Source organism: Marmota monax, unplaced genomic scaffold, assembly GCF_021218885.2.
Source record: "Marmota monax isolate L192 unplaced genomic scaffold, Marmota_monax_Labrador192_F-V1.1 WCK01_AAM20220418_F8-fsc00155, whole genome shotgun sequence".
Lineage (NCBI taxonomy): Eukaryota > Metazoa > Chordata > Mammalia > Rodentia > Sciuridae > Marmota > Marmota monax.
Genome location: NW_026694554.1, coordinates 1,731,842 through 1,753,387, shown reverse-complemented (window position 1 = coordinate 1,753,387; position 21,546 = coordinate 1,731,842). Strand labels below are relative to the sequence as shown.

The following is a 21,546-nucleotide window of genomic DNA, read 5'->3' as shown; positions in this document are numbered from 1 at the left end:
GATGAGTGCATCTCCCAGCGGAAGATGTTGCAAAGTGCAAGTGATTATGAACCCTCCCTAAGGTGCTTTTTTTTTTTTTTTTTTTTTTTTTTTTTTACAGCTTGGATTCTATAAGATGCTCCTCAAAGACACTTAATTTTTCTCTTAGGAGGTTAAGAGGAATGAACCTTCATATTTATTAGAAAGCTTCATTCAGTTTCATATTTTTATGAGGAGTCCATACTTTTTGCAGATGAGGTTAAAAACTCCCTCTTTGGCAATAAAACATGTGAGGATGGCTTGTGTAGCTTTAAAAAATAGCCCCTCTTAGGTCAGTGTTTTCTGAAGTGTGGTATACGTACTATTAGAAGTAAACTAACATGATTTGAATAGATTTGCTACTTCTTTTAATGCTTATTAGAAAAAAAATGCCTGGTTGTACGATACTTATGATTACATGGATGTTATTGGTGAAGTTAAGACTAGACTAGGTGTCAGCACCCTATCCAGACCAAATGATGAATTACTGGTGCAGTGCTCAGGTATGCCCAAGAAAGTGTTGCTGCATTTTAAAAAATATCTTTAGTTGTAGATAACTTTATTTTATTTATTTTTCTATGTGGTGCTGAGGATAGAACCCAGTGCCTCACACATGTCAGGCAAGTTCTCTGCCACTGAGCCACATCCCCAGCCCTGTTGCTGCATTTTTATAGGGATACAGTAAAATTCTATTTTCAGAAAATGAGAGTAATTAAACATACAAGATATTTACACACAATTGTGAACTGGAATCAAACCTGTTCTCTGTTTTTTCTTCCTGTTTTATTGTTCAAGTCGACAAAGGTCAATAGTTAAAAATGGAATTTTTAAAATATAAAGGTATATTTTATGAGGGAAATGTTACTACAAGGGAATGATTTTGATGAAATCAGTTATATATCTTTAAATAGATATGAGGACCAAATTTAGTAATTGCTGGAATCATCTACTGCTGTTATAGAGGGACCAGCTGTAAAGAAAACAATTATCCCACAAATATAATAAAAAATATTTGAAGTTTGTTTTTTCATAAGCATGTTGAGAATGAACCTATTTCCTTGTATGCCATAGGTTTATGGACGCACATTCTGGTGTGATTATTTTTAACCCCAAGTGTTGTTTTGAAACACACACACAAAGAGTGCTGCATAAAAAATATAAAAGAAGTTTCTCAAAAATTTCAACATAACATTAAGCATATTATCTAGATATTCCACTTCTAGATATACACCCAAAAGAATTGAAAATTGATAACTGAAACAAATCCATACCTATGTAGAACTGTGTATAGGGTAGCACTATTCACAATAGCCAAAGGGAAGACAGGGAGAATGGGGATCAATTGCTTAATGGGTATGAGTTTCCTCTTGGGGTGATGAAAATGTTTTGCAACAAGATAGAAGGCTTGATTCCACAATATTCTGAATGCACTAGATGCCCTGAATTGAATTGTTCACTTTAAAACTATTAATTTTATGGAATGAGAATTTTACCTCAATAAAAAAAATGCAAAGACGTATCCTGTAGTGTGGTGTGGTGTAATGAATAGAATGATGTTAGGTTATGCACAAGCATTACTTGTTATAGGAATTACATATCAATTTCATGGTTTTCCTTTTATAGTAAATTATCTTAATTTTCTACTTGCAGTAATATAAATTTTCCTTTTAAGATAAATGTTAAGTTTAAATGGATTAATGTAAAAGAAAGAAACAATAAAGGTGCCACTGAGATGATAAATGAAGACAATTCAGAGATGACTGAAAAAAATAGAAACTTCAAGAAACACTGTATTCTATGTTTAAGCCAATTAATTTTTAATGAGAACATATTGGGTACTAGTTGTTGTTCATCAAAGTTGAACATAATTTGTTTCTTGCCATCAGGGCTTTCAGCTAATAAAGGTGATAAACCACGTTCGTAAACAATTTTAGGCAGAGGCTAAATGTGCCAAGTGTTCAAACAGACTGAGGTCAAGATCAGGAACCTGTTTGGTTACCAGTACCATTCAAGAAAATGCTATGTAGATAGATAGATAGATAGATAGATAGATAGATAGATAGATAGATACATACATACATACATACATACATAGATAGATACATAGATAGAGAAAATGAACTAAAGCCAAAGAAGCCCAACTTAGTTTAGGCATTGTTGGTTGGTACAAGGGATATTGATGGGACACCATTTAAGAGAGCAATTTGCTTTTGAAATTAGAGATGCAGAGCAGCAGTAATTAATAAATGCACGAGCCACGTATTTAAGTTCTAGGCACTGTACTCCCTTCTGCCTGTATTTTTTCTCTATAACTAACCTGACAGTTATGTGGGCCCCCCTCTTTGGAGATAGTATGCTAAAGGACTTAAGAAAGTGGACTCTTGATCTAGATTGCCTTGGTTCAAATTCCAGTTCCTATTAGTTATATGTCATGTAAAGTTAGTCACATCACTTGATTTTACTATCTTAGTTTTCCATCTTATAAAATGAGAATACTAATGTCATCTACATTACAAAGTTGTAGTAAGGATTAAGTCAAATGATAAGTAGATAAAACATTTATTTTTATAGTGATGCTGAGGTGTATGATAGGTGTATGTGTATGATAGGTAAATGCTTCACCACTGAGCTATACCCCAGCCTTGGCAAAGCACTTTTAACACTGATTTGAACTTAGTAAGTGATCAAGAAATGATAACCATTATCATTATCTTTGGTGTATTAGTCCTGTACATTCTACCTCTTAAAAATCTTTTTGAATGTCTCCCAATCCCACTGCCTTAGTTTAGGACCTTATGTAGTCACAGTTGCAGTTGTACCCTAACTAGTCTTGCTTCACCCCATCCCAAGTCAGAGGGATGTCTAACAACTTCTTGATATACTCTTGCTTAGTCTCATATACTCAACTCAGATGACATCTCTTTGAAACTTTCTCCGGTCCTCTACCCTAGCCCAGTTAGAGCCATCCACCTGCATTTATGGCACCTTGAGCATAACCCAATTATAGCACATCTCATGGTCCTGTGACTATTTGATGATCCTTAGGCTATGAAACCTTGAAAGCTTCTAGTTCAAAGTAGATATTATTGAATACTTGAGTAGATGAATGAATGATTTCTGCCTGTGGACTGTTAAGGTGAACACACTGAAGAATTAATAACTATGAACATTGTGTGATAAGTCCTGGAAGAGTTAAGGGAAAAAAATGGGCATTTGGTGAGTGTTGGAGTAATCTAATTAGGCTTCAAAAAGGTAGAGCTTGATTTGGAACTTAAGAAGTAGCACTTGTGTGAAAAGAAGGGCAGGTATAATCTGCAAGGGAGATATGAGTTCAATGGATGGTAACATCAAAATCATGTAACATTTGCAAAACAGAAGACACCAGTCTAACTAGGGTGTTTGTGTGGGGTTATATGTTGAAAATTACAAGTATTTCCCAACCTATAAATAGTGTGTGTTCTAAGGATTTGTTTATAAATTATTTGGACTTTATAGATCATATACATGATAATGAGATTTCTGACCCAGTCCAAGATACTGCAATTAACCTACTTAAGTAGTTGAAGTGACCCATGGACAGCATGGTCTGAGCTTTAGGGCCTGTAGAAGCAGAGGGTCAGAAAAGGTGTAGTGGATTTGGGACAAGAAGATAAAGTTTAGCCTATGACCCTTTCGACACCCCTTTTTACATGTCAATTTCTTGGTTCTATAGCTCAGTTTCTCTATCATGTCCCAAGACCTCTGTGCTGCTAACTACCTTGACAAAAGCAGTATAGCTGAGGGTACTGGGTCTCACCTCCAGCCTGCCCCACTCCCTCAGGGTAACAATTATGTGCTATTTAAAGAGACTTGATTGAACTCATTCAGGACAATGTGTAAATAACTGATAGCTACCTCATTCTGGCACCTGTACTTATAATTTTAACAGTCTTCTTGTTAGCTCAAATGAACCTGTAATTGCTGGAATTTTTGGCAGTAGTACAGAGCAAATAATGGGTGGGATAAGGGTTGGAGAAAGAAGGAGTTCCACTCTGTAAGATATTTTGGGAAGGGGACCTTGGCTAAGAAATTTGCTTAGTTCCCTTCCCTCTTCACCTCCCTCCCCCAAATTGTTCTTGTATATTCTTCTCCACAGATTTACTGTAAGCTGCAAGTTGTATAATTTTTTTAATAGCTTCATGGCAGTTCTGGATAAGTATTGCTATTCATTTATGCACAAATCTGGGACAACCTGTAATGCAAAATAGGGCTGACTAGAAAGGCAGGGGCTATGGTTGTGGGGCCCTTGAAAGTGGAGCCTACAAAATACATCTACACAAATAAGTAGTCACATATGATTTGCCCAGATTGAGTCAGGAAGATACACACAATTTAAACAGACCAATAACAAAGGAGGAAATTGAAGAAGCCATCAAAAGACTACCAACCAAGAAAAGCCCTGGACCGGATGGATATACAGCAGAGTTTTACAAAACCTTCAAAGAAGAATTAATACCAATACTTTTCAAGTTATTTCAAGAAATAGAAAAAGAAGGAGCTCTTCCAAATTCATTCTATGAGGCCAACATCACCCTGATCCCGAAATCAGACAAAGACACTTCAAAGAAAGAAAACTACAGACCAATATCTCTAATGAACTTAGATGCAAAAATCCTCAATAAAATCCTGGTGAATCGAATACAAAAGCATATCAAAAAAATTGTGCACCATGATCAAGTAGGATTCATCCCTGGGATGCAAGGCTGGTTCAATACACGGAAATCAATAAATGTTATTCACTACATCAATAGACTTAACCATAAGAACCACATGATCATCTCGATAGATGCAGAAAAAGCATTCGACAAAGTTCAGCATCCCTTTATGTTCAAAACACTAGAAAAACTAGGGATAACAGGAGCTTACCTCAACATTGTAAAAGCTATATATGCTAAGCCTCAGGCTACCATTATTCTGAATGGAGAAAAACTGAAGGCATTCCCTCTAAAATCTGGAACAAGACAGGGATGCCCTCTATCACCACTTCTATTCAATTTAGTCCTCGAAATACTAGCCAGAGCAATTAGACAGACAAAAGAAATTAAAGGCATAAAAATAGGACAAGAAGAACTTAAATTATCACTATATGCGGATGATATGATAATATACCTAACAGACCCAAAAGGGTCTACAAAGAAACTACTAGAGCTAATAAGTGAATTTAGCAAAGTGGCAGGATATAAAATCACCACGCATAAATCAAAGGCATTCCTGTATATCAGTGACAAATCTTCTGAAATGGAAATGAGGACAACCACCCCATTCACAATATCCTCAAAAAAAAAATAAAATACTTGGGAATCAACCTAACAAAAGAGGTGAAAGATTTATACAATGAAAACTACAGAACCCTAAAGAGAGAAATAGAAGACGACCTTAGAAGATGGAAAAATATGCCCTGTTCATGGATAGGAAGACCTAACATCATCAAAATGGCGATATTACCAAAAGTTCTCTATAGGTTTAATGCAATGCCAATCAAAATCCCAATGGCATTTCTTGTAGAAATAGATAAAGCAATCATGAAATTCATATGGAAAAACAAAAGACCCAGAATAGCAAAAGCAATTCTAAGCAGAAAGTGTGAATCAGGAGGTATAGCGATACCAGATTTCAAACTGTACTACAGAGCAATAGTAACAAAAACAGCATGGTACTGGTACCAAAACAGGCAGGTGGACCAATGGTACAGAACAGAGGACACAGAGACCAATCCACAAAATTACAACTATCTTATACTTGATAAAGGGGCTAAAAGCATGCAATGCAGGAAGGATAGCATCTTTAACAAATGGTGCTGGGAAAACTGGAAATCCATATGCAAAAAAATGAAACTGAATCCCTTTCTCTCGCCATGCACAAAAGTGAATTCAAAATGGATCAAGGAGCTTGATATCAAATCAGAGACACGCCGTCTGATAGAAGAAAAAGTTGGCTACGATCTACATATTGTGGGATCGGGCTCCAAATTCCTTAATAGGACACCCATAGCACAAGAGTTAATAACAAGAATCAACAAATGGGACTTACTCAAACTAAAAAGTTTTTTCTCAGCAAGAGAAACAATAAGAGAGGTAAATAGGGAGCCTACATCCTGGGAACAAATCTTTACTCCTCACACTTCAGATAGAGCCCTAATATCCAGAGTATACAAAGAACTCAAAAAATTAAACAATAAGATAACAAATAACCCAATCAACAAATGGGTCAAAGACTTGAACAGACACTTCTCAGAGGAGGACATACAATCAATCAACAAGTACATGAAAAAATGCTCACCATCTCTAGCAGTCAGAGAAATGCAAATCAAAGCCACCCTAAGATACCATCTCACTCCAGTAAGATTAGCAGCCATTATGAAGGCAAGCAACAACAAGTGCTGGAGAGGTTGTGGGGAAAAGGGTACTCTTGTACATTGCTGGTGGGACTGCAAATTGGTGCGGCCAATTTGGAAAGTAGTATGGAGATTCCTGGGAAAGCTGGGAATGGAACCACCATTTGACCCAGCTATTGCTCTTCTCGGACTATTCCCTGAAGACCTTAAAAGAGTGTACTACAGGGATACTGCCACAACGATGTTCATAGCAGCACAATTCACAATAGCTAGACTGTGGAACCAACCCAGATGCCCTTCAATAGATGAATGGATAAAAAAAATGTGGCATTTATACACCATGGAGTATTACGCAGCACTAAAAAATGGCAAAATCATGGCATTTGCAGGGAAATGGATGGCATTAGAGCAGATTATGCTAAGTGAAGCTAGCCAATTCCTAAAAAACAAATGCCAAATATCTTCTTTGATATAATGAGAACAACTAAGAACAGAGCAGGGAGGAAGAGCAGGAGGAAAAGATCAACTTTAAACAGAGACATGAGGTGGGAGGGAAAGGGAGAGAAAAGGGAAATTGCATGGAAATGGAAGGAGACCCTCATTGATATACAAAATTACATATAAGAGAATTTGAGGGGGAAGGGGAAAAAACAGGAGAAAGAATTAATTTACAACAGATGGGGTAGAGAGTGAAGATGGGAGGGGAGAGGAGGGGGGATAGTAGAGGATAGGAAAGGTAGCAGAATACAACAAATATGGCATTATGTAAAAATGTGGATGTGTAATTGATGTGATTCTGCAATCTATATTTGGGGTAAAAATGGGAGTTCATAACCCACTTGAATCGAAAATGATATGTCAAGAGTTTTGTAATGTTTTGAATAACCAATAAAACAACAACAACAACAAAAAAAAACAAATAAGTAGTCAAAGAAGTTTTTTGAATAAAAGCTTGAGATGATGAAAGCAATAAAGAAGGCACAATTAATTCTAAATTTTGGATTAGAAATGATGGGGTGTCAACTTGAATCTTGGCTTCTGATTGGTTAATAAATATCAAATCCTATTTGTGCCTGCTGTTTTTCATTGTCCTGAAACTTTTTTCTTAAAATGTTAATGTCTGTTTCCCTAGTCATCTTACTCTTCTCTGTGGCTCCTGAACCCATCTTCTTTTTAGATTAAGGCTCTTTGAGGCTTTCTTGTTCTTATATTCCCAACTAGCCCATTAGACTTTATGGACTCTTTCTGTATTTCAAAATTAAAATCCAATGTTAGCAAAATACCAATACTACATATACAATCACATTTTTCTTTTTAGTGAAAGTCTCCAGCCCTTGCAACTGTCCCCCAGAACACAACAGAGCTAGCAGTTAATGATCTGCATCTGTTAGCCCTCACAGCTGCAGGAGCTTCTGCCCTCCTCCCCAACCTATGCATGTTAAACCATTTTGCAAATAGGCTTTTCCCTTGAGAAACCCTGTTTTTTTTTTCTTTATAATGTTCATTATGTTAATATCCTTGATGTTTCTACCCTGCCAGTCTGCGGGAAGGAGGAGGCAAGGAAGTGGGGAGATAGAGATTTGAGACACTTTCTTAAGCCTAGATTATAATGCTGTAATTGGAACAGAATTCATAGTCTTTAATCAAATAGTATATTTTTCTACATGTTGAAAGTTAAAGGGTCTTGTTAACATTAGGCCCTCCTGCATCTCATTTGCATACTTTACTCTTGACAGCTCACCATACCAGTTGTGATACTGGGTGTTGGTGATGGGCAGTGGCTTGCTTGGTCGAATTTGCTATTTTGTTTTCTTGCTCCATCTAATGGAGCAGTTATTGTCAAAATTGGATTTTGTGGTTTAGTCTTTCATCATCACTGGTTGCAACCATAACTCAATAAGACTTAACAATCCAAAGAATACACTTTCATCTTTTCCAATTTCCAGTCTGTAGAAATGACTAGTTTTTGGAGATACTATTTCATTTTGCAATATTCACTGGTCTAGCTGGTGACAAACCAATGAAATGCATTTTTTCACTTTCTAGCATTACCAATACTATTTTGACTTAGAAAACTAATTACTCGCATATCCCTTTCTTGTCTGAGCTAAGTGTTCCCCTTGCTTAGATCAGTTCAGCATCACTTACTGAGTAAGCCACACCTACCTACATCCATCTCTCATAAAGTTGTTGTATATCTGCTATGCTGGGCACCCTGCCAGGCACACACATGCTCTATCATGCAAACATCAAATGGAACCCTTTAAACATACTGTTTGCAATTGTAATATTATATTTCTTATGATGCATATATTAGTTTTGCAGAGTAAGGATTTCTTTTAAAATTTTCATCAGAAAAGTGAGCTTAGGCATGGAGAAAGGAAGAACCTATCTCTGCTGCCTTGATTTCACCAACTGCCTCCAAAATACATCTACAATATACATCTTCAGCCTCAGTTGCAGCAAGATTTTCACAGTTCTGCTGTTGCTGTAGAATTCTGAGCCTGTACTACTAAAGCTTCTGCATCTTATTTTGTGTTGTTGAAATACATGTCTATTATATATCACAAAAACGTAAGGAAGACTCAAGCTTAGCTCTCAGGAGTTTATAGGGTAGGGAGGCATAGAAACAGTTATAATTCAAAGAGAAAGGAGCTAAATTATAGGAGGATACAAAACCCAGCACATGAGTCTGCTAAGGGATGTGTGGGAAGGTTTCATGGAAGGAGGTATGTTTGAACACATAAGCATGACTAGAAGCTTTCTTAGTTGTAAAAAAGAGCAGGGAATTCCGAGTTGAAGCCTGTGAAAAACCAATGAGGCATAAGAGAGTATGGCACGTTTGGAGCCTATGCCAAGAAATTGCTGACTGATAGATGAAAGGGAATTCTGTGAATTGGCATTGAGAAGGTATTCCTGGCATAGGAATAGGTTGATCATTCTGTAATTTTGGTCATGTAGCCAACCTATAGTCTCTATGAGATATTATCTGGCCCTCCCCTCCCCAAACCATTTATTTTCCCATGATTAATGTGTGAAGTATTTTGTTTTGGGGGGAAGGGCATGTTTAGGAACCATCTTTGTAGTTTTCCCCTAAAATAAATAGTGTAATACAGTGGTGACTAATGAACACTGAATTGGGCATCAGGGGACCTGGATTCTTATTTTCCAGCTCTCTCAGGAGACATCACCTAAGCCAAATCGTTTAACAACTTTGTTTTTTCATTAGTGAAATGGGAATATTAACACCTGCATTGCCTACCTCAGAACTGAAAATGAGACACTTAAAAATAAAGAGGTGTAGTAAAATCTTTTATTTGAAATTCTGTTAGTTGAGTTTAAACTGGCATTTATAACAAGTAAAATATTTTGAAGAGTATTTGGATGGAAAATTAGGTTGAAAAATTATTGTCAAATGGAAATATTTTACTTCCTCCTTAACCTCATATATCTGCCTTTATGTTTTGGGGGCTTCATGTAGCTTATTTTCATGTTTTTAAAGCTAGCATGGTAAAAAATTTAAACTTCCCTGTGTTCTAGCATGTATATCCTAGACCCCTTCAGATTCCTATTATAACTATTAAATAATAATTTATTTAAGATTTATGTTAGTAAACTATGAGTTGATATATTTCATAGTAAACTTTGATAATTAATATCTATTAAGTAGTTTGAATTACTCTCAATCATTTGTAGTGCTAGATAGTTGTATGATTTGAATTTTGTTCCATTTCAGAGATACAAGAGGGTTCTGATTCATTCAGTTAGAATGGAGAATTTATACAACCCTGGACTTCTGCCTGCTTTGCCAGTTTTCCTAGTCCAATGACAGATTTCTTGGACAATATGTGCTAAATGTTAGGAATAACACAGACCCTGTAATGGAGGAATGGTTAAAAAAAAGTATAGTACAATTGCTATGGAAGATGTCACAGAAAAGAACAGAAATTGAGCTGTACCTGGAAAGGTGGGTTGAGTGTAGAAAAGTTGAGACAGGAAAAGATTTCATGCAAGACAGACCCCTGGAGAAAAGTGAGAAAGAACAAAAAAAACCGGTACAGTAGAGAATGGCAAGTTGTTGTTATGAATACTAGGGACAGCAAACTGCTAGAATGTATGGTGACTTCTAAGTGCTGGACTTAGTTGCTTAATTCTTTGATTGATCCACTTATTGAACAAATGGTTTCTCAAAGCTCAGAGGATAAAATACAAATTTCTTAACTGTCATGTGTGGCCTTCTGCTGTGTGGTTTCTGCGTAATCTTAAAATCTACTCCTCTCAACACTTTGTACCCTCTTTGCAGTCATATTGAACTCTTTCCAGATATATCGAAGACTTTGCTGATCCTTCCAACATGTTGTACTCCCTCAAATCTGTGCGGTTCTGCCTAGGCTATTTCTTCTAGAGTATGTCTGATGAATTTCTCATTCTTCAGCCTCAGTTGCAGCAAGATTTTCATTGTTCTGCTGTTGCTGTAGAAATCTGAGTCTGTACTACTAAAGCTTCTTCATCTTATTTTGTGTTGTTGAAATACATGTCTGTTTCCCTCACTCAAATAGGAGCTTCCTGTGACCAAGGGGTTGTGACTTATTCATTTTTATAGCCATATCACCAACTATAGTACCTATAGATAATTCAACTAATGTTTTTAAAATAAAATGTTCATTGAACACAATTTACATCATGTGTAGTTTCATTTTAAAAGAGTGATCTAGAAGCAATGTGATTGATAGACTGAGATGGGAGATGCAGGGAGACCAGTTACATGTGTCTTCTTTAAACACCTTATTTGTTTTAAAAAAAAAAAAACAAGGGGGATTAGATTCCTGGAAAATTGGTAAAGAGAAATGATAGGATTTGTGGCTGGCTTCTATAGGCAAGAGAGAGGAAAGAGGAAAGATAATAAAGATTCAGTATGACAAATAGAAGGACAGTGACCCTTGCAAAAAATAAGATTACTTTCAGATAAACATGTTGTTTCCCAAGTCAGATCTCGTATTAGCAATTCGCCTCACCCCTTCTCTGCTTGAAAGATAAACACTCTGTTCCTGTTCAATTTATTGGAATTAAGCTCACAATTCATGTGATCCCCATTTTCATATCTGACCTGGAGTTTACATGTGAAATATAAATAGTTCAAGCACACCTGTACAATTTTCTATCAAGGGAAAGTGAGCAGTGCATAGGTTTTTGAATATATAAAGCCTATTTCTGCTTTTGGGAGCTGCAACTGAACTGTTATACCAGCCAGATGCACTGGGGTGCGCTACTATGTAGCAGAGCCTAGCTGTGCATCACAGCTCTTAACTTTAAAACTCCAGAGAATTTGATGAGAGAGGGATCCACAAGAACATGACAAATGATGAGAGTTCAAACCTTAAGAGAAAAATGGGCTTATTGGTAAGAGACCTTTCTTTTCCTTTATTTACTGCTGTTACTTATTCATTGAAATAGCAAGCCTGTTATTTTCATATGTGGCTGTGAAGCGGTATACAAAAATCAATTTTACATGTATTGTAGAATTTAGGAGACATATTGGTAACCGTGTAAAAATCATAGAGAGCTTATATAAAGCTTGATTTTTAACAAAATCTCTAAGGAAATTTTATTTGACTTCAGACTGTGGTATAGATTTGTTTATATAGCTTAAATGTAATCCAGGTTAAGAAATATATATTTAAAAAGTTAAAATAAAGAACAGTGACTTGTGTAGAAATACATAATTTCACTCAGTTACCAGAAGGTGGCACACCAGATTCTTCTTACATACACAAAGAAAAGGAATAATATTAATAGGAATATAAAATAAGATGTATTTAAAGATATTTTAATGTTTTTTAAGCAAGGAAATGTTATAATTGTTATTTGCTTGGCAAGGCTTGTGCTAAAACATGACAAATATGAATTTAACTTATTATAGCTTTTAATCGTTCAACAATAATATTTATATTATAGCATTTTAAAAGTAGACTTTGAAACAATATTGTCAGCAAGGAGATGGTATTTAGAATTTATCATGCTAAGAAAGAAAATATTTGCCATTTACCTTTATTCATTGAAAGTCATTGGATTTAAGACAATCTTTTAGGTAAGGTCTTTGTCAAGGTCTTTGTAAAGATACTATTAGACTATGACTTTGATTTAGTTACGACTTTAATAAGGCAATAATGCTTGTGAGATGACCCAGAAAAAATTCAGACAGATTATTTCGAAGAAAATGTTAGATGAGGCTAATGTTTACTTTCTAGAAGCTAATAACAATGTAAATAGAATAAGTGTAAATAAATTACATATTGTGTTAGAGCTTCTCAAACATCTGCCAACATGCTGTAATTTATTAAGAGAGTTGACTGTCGGCAGTATATACTGCAGTGCTTCTGTAGTAGTCTCTATTTTTAAAACTGCATTCCTGAGGCAGTACCAGAAGTGTGTCTGTCCAAGGTTGCTTTTTTGTGTGTTTGCCTAAAGGAGCTAGATAAATGGCAGAACTTCCCCAACACCAAATCTTCTAGTTAGAAAACAGTACATCTATTTATATGTTTTTATTAATTACAAGCAGAATGAAAATAAGAAAATTGGTAGTAAATGAGCCCAGAAGAACATTAACCATCTGTTCTCTGAAAGCTTGTAATGTGTGTCATTTGCTTTCAGGTTTTTATGGCAAAGCGGTATATCAGCAAAGAATTGACCTTTAGGCTTAAAAAGCTAGAAAATGACAAATCACTTCAAGGACTGAGTATATGTTTACTGGAGAAGTGTTTCCTTGTGTCCAAATTTGACTAGTTTAGTCTTGTAGATCTGTTGTAAATAAATGTTGTACTTAATGTCAATCTTTATTCCAGAGTTTCTAAAACATTAAGAGAGCTTCCAAAAACAAATAGAATCTAATGACTTTCTAGTTAAGCTTTTAAAAAGTCAATTTACATAATTTTAAATTGTTCTGTGTGGCCTTAGTTGTTTAGGGTTTATAAATATGACTTATTAATTTACCGCTAATATGCTTTCAGGGTATGCTTTGAAAAATTTGAACTAAATACAATGAAGCCACAATTAACCAGACTTTTTTGTTTTGTTTTTTTGCACTCCACTTTCAGGAGACGGAGGCAATTGTCTTTAAAACAAGCCGATTTCAAGGATATATTCAAAAAATCAACTTCAGGGTATGTCTAAGGGTCTGCATTTTCCTCTACTTTTTTTTTCAATGAGAATTTATTTTTATAAAAGACCCTGAGAGAGCAGAAGACATTTAGTTATCAAGTAAAGTTTGATGATGTCTAAGATTTTGTGTTTATTTAAAAAATTATTAAAGTACCACATATCATTTATTGTGCTTTATATTTTCCTGTGTGCTTTTGCAAATATAAGTTCATTTGTTTTTCATAACATTGCTATGAGATGAGCAAGGAAAGTTGCATTTTTCCTAATTTACAGATGAGGAAAATAACACTAAAGGTCATAAAGCTAATTAGTGACAGAACTGCAACCAGACCCAAGGTGCCTTGTGCTGTCCTCTTACATTCTTCCTCATGGAAAAAAGTTTAAAACAAGTTTTTAGCTTTTAAATTTGTAATACACAATCAATATAATTTATACTATTTAAAAAATTCTTGTCCCTCATAATCTCCCACTTTTCATCTTTTTGTCTGCTTCTCTGCCTGTCTGCCAGCTGCATGCTATTGCTTTCAGATTCTCCCAGACCTGGAAGAATTTGGAGTGTGGGAGTTCAAGATAATGGTTGTGGACAGTTCAATTTGACAACTGGTGGTGAGCAGCCAGTGCTGATGGGCTAAGGAAAGCTAGGGATTGAGAGAGAAAACAGAATGTTACTATAGTTGGGGCATTTTGAGCAGGGATTAGCAACCTTGACCTTAAAAGAAGTGTTTCTCTAAGTTTATTAGACCTGGCATGGTAAGCTATGGGAGTACTTGTTTCAAATGCAGAGTACAAATACCTATCTCCAGACTTCTACATTTTATTTACCCTGGTTGATTCTTAGCATATTAATGTTTGAGAGCATCTGCTTTAAAAGTCTAAACTTTTTTTTTTCTCTCTCTCTTTCAATTGTACAAGAGTCAAAAGAAGAGACCCTTTTTCTCAGTAACATTTGTGTTTCATAGGAAATCATATCAACCAGGGCAGTGGGAGCCAAGGGGTAGGCAAGGGTAAGGAATAACAGATATTATTTACCCACATTTCTGTGTCCACATCTGAAGCATACCACAATAGGTATTGCTCACTTTGGAGACTGTGAGTATTTTTTAAAAAAGATTGTGTCCATTTTAAACTTGAAGAAGGTGAAAAGGCAGAAAGATTCCCATCAAAAGGTGAAAAATAAATGTTTATATTATAATAACTAACCTTTCCTAGTTTTTATTTTTAAGTAATTTTTTTTAAAGTGCCTAGAAAATTAGGCCATCCAAGCTTCTATTATAGGTCAGACTTTACTGTGTCAATATATTTGTTCTCCTTTATGTTTCATATGCAAATATCCAGTCAGACTGATTAGATTATGAGGGCCTTATAGCCAGGGCACATGTGTTCCTTTCTATATTTGTAACATTCAGCAAGTCATATATTTTCAATATTTATTGATGACTGAACTAAATTAGCATGTACCTCCTCTCTAGGGGGTTGGGGTTGAGCATAGTGAATTGATTGATTTTGGTATTTCTGACATCAAGTCTATGTTGCACTGTCAATAAAGGGTAATATAGTAAAAACAGCCTCAGTAGAAACACATTTTAGTTAACATATAAGATAGCATGGTCCTAATTAATAAATTTGCTAATGCCTTTCCCAGAGTATCAGTTGAAGCTCTGTCTTGCCTTTTGGAATATGTGTTTTGTTGTTCTGTATTTTACGAGTCTGAATCTCAAAAACTGGTATTTTTTGAGACCTGTACACATAAATATTAAAAAAAAATTTAGTTCTAGATGGACACAATACCTTTATTTTATTTTATTATGTGGTGTTGGGGATTGAACACAGTCTCTCATACATGCTGAGCTAGTACTCTACCACTGACCCACAGCCCAGGCCCTAAACATAAATATTTTTGTTTAATGTCTGAACAGTATTGTAGGAATTTAAATAAAATGGCTAGACCCTGCAGTGGAAGATACATAAAAATGCTCAACAGTGTCTCTGACTTAGATCAAGCTGAATAAGGAATGAATGAATAAATATATACTAAATAAAGGGAAAATATTTTCACCCAAGTGTTATGTAGCTTCAGAATTCCATGAGAAATGACTAAAATAACTGATTATTTAAAACATGGATTTGATTTTAAAGACATGAAGTGATTCTGAACATATTATAGTAGACAGGCTTATAAAGGCTGCCAGGAAACCTAAAATTAAATTACCACTAGCTTAAACCTAGGGTCAGTCTAGAATATAAATTTTGTTTTTATTCAAAATTTCATCCACTTTAGTTAATAATAGAACATGAGATAAAGGAAAATAAATGGTTTACCCCCTATGGGATAGCTGTTGCATCCAAATAATAAAGTTAGGCATAATGCCAAAGCAATGCTTTGGTTAGATCACAATACATGACCACTTTTTATAACATGTGCTAATGATGTGTTTTAACAGGATTTTAATTAAATTGCTATTTGAAGGCATAGAAAATTTAAGTTACACAATTTTTAGTTAGCATTTATAATTTAGGCTTACCACTATATATTGGGCATCTTTCGATACAACTGTTTCTATATCCTTTACTTGTTTTAGAGAACTTAAAATCAACAAAGAGAAGAATTCTAAATTAGAACATGAAAAGGATCTAGAAATAGTCATGAAAATAGAGACCAGTTTGCTAAAAGTCTATTGGTTACTACCGTTAGACCAAATACCATGACTATAAACTATACCCTTAACATAACTGTTAGGCTTCATGTTAGAGTAATGAGTTATAGAGTTCAAATTTGATATTGAGTTGTTTTTGAAGTAAAAGATTTTCTCACTTATTATATAATTAAACCTTTTCTTTTTAGTTACCAATACTGTCTGTGGATATAGGTATAGGGAATTTAAAGTTTTAATGATTAAGCCTGGGAAATGGTAAAAAATAAAACAATTGAATATAAAGAACCATTTTTGTGGAAAATTTAAAGTGTATATAATCTTGATGAATCATTAGGATTAACTTTCCATGAAAGTATTGCCTCTGGTTATTCAAATATTATTGTGGTTATACTATAAAAACCTGTAATCAAGATTTACAAATAGGGAGAAGAGATTGGACAACCAGGTAATTGTGTAACATTGTTTTCAGCTGGAACACCAATGGTTCACATGTGGCTATAATAACTCTTTTTATATATGTTTTTCAAAATAGTATCATTATTTCATCGATTTACATTGGAATTTAGAGAAGATATACTATTTTAGATTTTTTTTAGAAACTCAGATTTTATAAAAAAAAATCAGGGTGGTTCTAAAATACTTTAGAATTTGTTTGTCCCCCTTATATTATTTTTCCCCTTCCCCTCACTTCCTCTTGTATGTACTTTTGTATAACTCTGAGGGTCTCTCAGTAGAGGGAGCAGAGAGAGGGGAGGGGAGGGGAGGGGAGGGGAGGGGGGATAGTAGAGGATAGGAAAGGCAGCAGAATACAACAGACACTAGTATGGCAATATGTAAATCAATGGATGTGTAACTGATGTGATTCTGCAATCTGTATATGGGGTAAAAATGGGAGCTCATAACCCACTTGAATCAAATTGTGAAATATGATATATCAAGAACTATGTAATGTTTTGAACAGCCAACAATAAAAAATTAAAAAAAAAATACTTTAGAATGTATCAAGAATTGACTGGCATGTCTTTTGAGGTTGGCATGGTGATACATTTATTGTTTAAAAGGCTTTAACTATCATAAACAAATGTTATTAGCAATTGTTTATTCTTAGCAAGATATTTCAGAATTTATAAATATAAAGATTATAGATAAAAAATATATATGTAGTTTTCATGCATCTTTAATCTTGCTTCTGTGATTGCTGCACCAAAATTAAAACAGTTTTGCAATTATTTGAAAAGCTCTATATGAATATATTTTAATCTAGTTCAGCCATATTCTTAACTGTTCCTTCAATTGCAAGCTCATTCTACTTTATTCTTTTCTTTTGGTGGTGGTGGTGGGGCATTACAGCGGATGAAATCCAGGGCTTCATGCATGCCAGGCAAGCACTCTATTACTGAGTCAAACACCCAGCCTGCACTGCAAATTTAAAATGGCTTTTTATTTTGACAAGTTTGAATGTTTTATGTACAATGCATCAGAAAAGCTAGCAATGACTTGTATTTGCCCAAAGTAATTGAAGGATATACTTAGGAAATTGCTGAGAGATAACCAAACAGATAAAAAAAATCTTTATTCAAGGTGAGAGCAGAGATCCCTCATAGAACAATTTATTTTATTTAAATATATATTCTGGATGGTTTTCTTTAACACATACCTGATTTTGTTTTTAGTACTGAGAACAGAACCCAGGGGCACTCAACCACTGAGCCACATTCCCAGCCTTTTTTTTTTTAAATATTGTTATAAAATATTTATTTTTTAGTTATAAGTGGACACAATATGTTTATTTTATTTTTATGTGGTGCTGAGGATCAAACCCAGTGCCTCATGCATATTAGGTGAGCGCTCTACCTCTGAGCCACAACCCCAACCCCCTAAAAATATTTTATTTAGAGACAGGGTCTCACTGAATTGCTTAGAGCCTCACTGTGATGATAAAACTAGCTTTGAACTTGCCATCATCCTGCCTCAACCTCTTGAGCCACTAGAATTACAGGGATTATAGGCAAGTGCCACTGTACCTGGACACAGACACACACACACACACACACACACACACACACACACACACACATATATATATATATATACACTCTTGTCTTAACACCATAACATCTTTCATCTGTTTCCCAACTACAGAAGGTGTTACATAAATATCAGGAATTACTACTGTTCTGATTTTCCATTCCCCTTCAGCCAATCATTATCTTCCTTGTCCCTGCTGCTGCCTTCTTCTTTGAACCCTTCCCTAGTGCTTACTGACTTTTCAACATACCAATTCCTCACATTGCTGCCCTACTTAGTATCCTTCCTAGCCTATGAAACTATTGCAGACTGAGAGAGTCCTGAGTTTCACATTATTTATGTCAACATGAAATAAGAATTCTCAGGGCTGGGGCTGTAGTTCAGTGGTTGAGTGCCTTCCTCACATGTGTGAGGCACTGGGTTCTATTCTCAGCACCACATAAAAATAAATAAATAAAGATATTGTGTCTCTCTACAACTAAAAAAAAATTAAAAAAAGAATTCGCTATGCATGTACAAGAGTATGTGCCTGCACAATTATGTCTTCATACTCAATTTATATTATGAATGATTGGTAGGTACTCTGTAAATCCAAGACATAGTCATAGCCACAGTTGTGCTATGTCTTCATAGATCCTTTGTAGGAATATAAGGATCCACACAGTTATGTTAAGGAAATTTTCAAGATAGCACTTTCTAACATAGTTATCTCTGAAAAACATCCGGAATTTCCCCTTTTGATTATAGCAAGACTACATATATATGTAGTAAGAGATTTTAAATGTATTTTATATTCAATTTGATATAACCAAATAGAGATACACACACGTATACACACATAATTAGAAATCTGTATAACAGATAAACACAAATATGTACAGCTATAAATGTGAACAGTTCTATTTCCTGTAAGAAGGAACCAAAATATATGTAGAATTTTACTCTTCTGTCCAGAATTTTTGTGTGCTTTAACAGATTTAACAGTTCTATTTGGTTGCTGTCCAAGTACTTATACTGATTGGTAGAACATAAACGGGGCACATAGTTTGTCATGATCTACAGTCTTGTCTGGGTAACATGAATAACACTGATAATCTAGATTAGTTTGCAGAGACATTGTCAGGGCTAAAGAGATTACATAGTGCCTGCTCATATAAAATGTGGCTGATGTTTTTAGTTTTTAGCTGTACCTACCCCAGGTTAACTTTTTCCTTATAAGGAAAAGGTCGGTATGTTTTTAGGGCATATCAAGAAAAAATGGAGAGAGAGTTTAGGCACACAATGTATTAGGTGGTACTGGTCAGCAAGTTAAATTTTACTTAAGTTATTTAGGAAAGCGTCAGACAATTATTTGTGCTTTTTTTTTTTTTCCCGATGGGGAGGAATACCAGGGATTGAACTCAGGGGAACTCGACCACTGAGCCAAACCTCCAGCCCTATTTTGTATTTTACTTCGAGACCAGGTCTCACTGAGTTGCTTTGTGTCTGACTGTTGCTGAGGCTGGCTTTGAACTTTCAATACCCCTGCCTCAGTCTCCCAAGCTGCTGGAATTATAGATGTGCGCCACTGTGCCTGGCTGATATTTGTGCTTTTCACTTTTGTCCCATACTATGACTGGCTTAAGTTGTATTTACCCTTTTCTCTCTGATTATTCTTAAAACAGTTTTGTAGAATTGGGACATTTTGGAAATAGTTCCTTATGTACACCTTTTTCATTTTGGGTCTTTCCTACTTCTATCTTTCTGTGTATATCTACTATGTGGGGTGAATGCTTCTCTCTAGTTCTTATTTATTTAAAATACATTGAGACATTTACAGAAAATGATTCACTTCAGATAAAAACATATATCTTACGGAATGGTCTGACTTAAAGACAGACAGTAGAGATTCTAGAGAGGGAGTCCTAGATTAGAGATTGAGAACAGTTCTGCTTCTAATTAGAATGGTGACATTGGACAAATTAACATCTCTGAGTTCCAGTTTTTTCATCTATAGAATGAGGGCACTCAGCAAGATGATTTCTAAGAGTTTTACAAGTTCTAAAAATCTCCTCTTCCTATATCAGGAGCCAGGAATTCTGTGTTGTAACATTTGGCCAAGAATGACTCTTTCTGTGCCTTGGCCAAGAACCATCATTGTCCTTTGTTTATTATATCTCTAAAATATGCATTTCACAGGTATTTTTAAGTGATTAGTTAATATTCATAACATGCTTTGAAGATCTTTTGTGTATGCTGTCTTTCTATCCTGTCTTATGCAGTGGTCTGTAATAGAAACCAAGTGTTCTGTAAATGAAATCAGTATTTCTTATGATATGACTGAGGGTTTTTGATATTTACCAGTCTCAGTATTAAAGTAGTGGAGCACTAAGCTTGCATAAAATTATATTTTAAATACATATTTAATAATTTTCTTCATTTTTTCTGTAGATGAAAATAATTTTAATTCTGGAATGTAATGATTATTATAAATATATTCATAGTTGCTAATAGAGTATCTGCCAGGATAGTAAAATCTGATTAACTTGGATACTGCTAATTTGTAATTGGGGTAATTTTACCTGGCTGAAGTTTATTTCTAAATGATGTATGAGGAATGTTGTTAAGCAAATTAAAATCGTGTATAGTTCATGGATCACATTTCTATTCAAAGGACTGTTTTTAAAGCCTTTGGCATAATATTTGTTTGCTTAAGAGAGAAAATTACAAATGATTTAGCAATTTATTAAAGCAAAAATAAGAACTAGATATACATAAATGACCACAAGCTTTTGGGTTTTTAAGGATGCTGAGGATGGTGTGCAAGGAAGCAGTCTTATTTTCTTTTTACTTTACTTTGAATAAATATTAAAAATATTGGAATGCCACAAAACTAGTATTACACTCTATGTCTATGAGAAATCTAGACCAAAATTAATGCAGAAAATTAATGAATTTGGTTTCTTTGGAATGTAATGAGATTAGAAAAAAAAATGTTGGTTTTTCTCAATCAGTTGATGTTCACAAAAGAATAATAACTTGAGAATCTTTACAATAAAATGGTCTTCACCTGCATAATGGGGTAAAATATCTTTTTAGAAATTTGGAAAACTCTTCTTTAGCCCTATTTTCTGCTAAGAAGTTTTGAGGAATCTCTATAGACAAATAGACTGCTAGATACACTTCACTCCATGGATTTTTGTAGAGTTTTTGGGTCTTTGTTCTCAGAAGTTGAAGTCACATTTGTAATTACTGCTTTGTAAAATTTTCATAAGCATGAAAATGTTCAATTGAACCTCCTTTCTAAAATATCACCTCTTACTATGTATTATTATA

The 21,546-nt window shown here is 34.7% G+C and overlaps 1 protein-coding gene across 5 annotated transcripts in view; it reads left to right on the top strand.

Annotated features, from left to right (window-relative positions):
* The window catches only part of Klhl13 (kelch like family member 13), a 182,983-nt gene that overhangs the window by 94,004 nt on the left and 67,433 nt on the right, over nt 1–21,546 (top strand). For 2 of the 5 annotated variants that reach the window (XM_046420970.2, XM_046420967.2), the window contains exon 2: nt 13,486–13,551. The exons of 2 other annotated variants lie outside the window; for them this stretch is intronic. Coding sequence is in view for 1 of the 3 variants with exons in the window: in XM_058571667.1 (XP_058427650.1) it covers nt 11,751–11,791; nt 13,486–13,551 (107 nt within the window). In the remaining 2 variants the exon portion in view is untranslated. Of the gene's footprint in view, nt 1–11,613; nt 11,792–13,485; nt 13,552–21,546 lie in introns of those variants that run through there. One more of the 5 variants, XM_058571667.1, reaches the window with a different exon arrangement.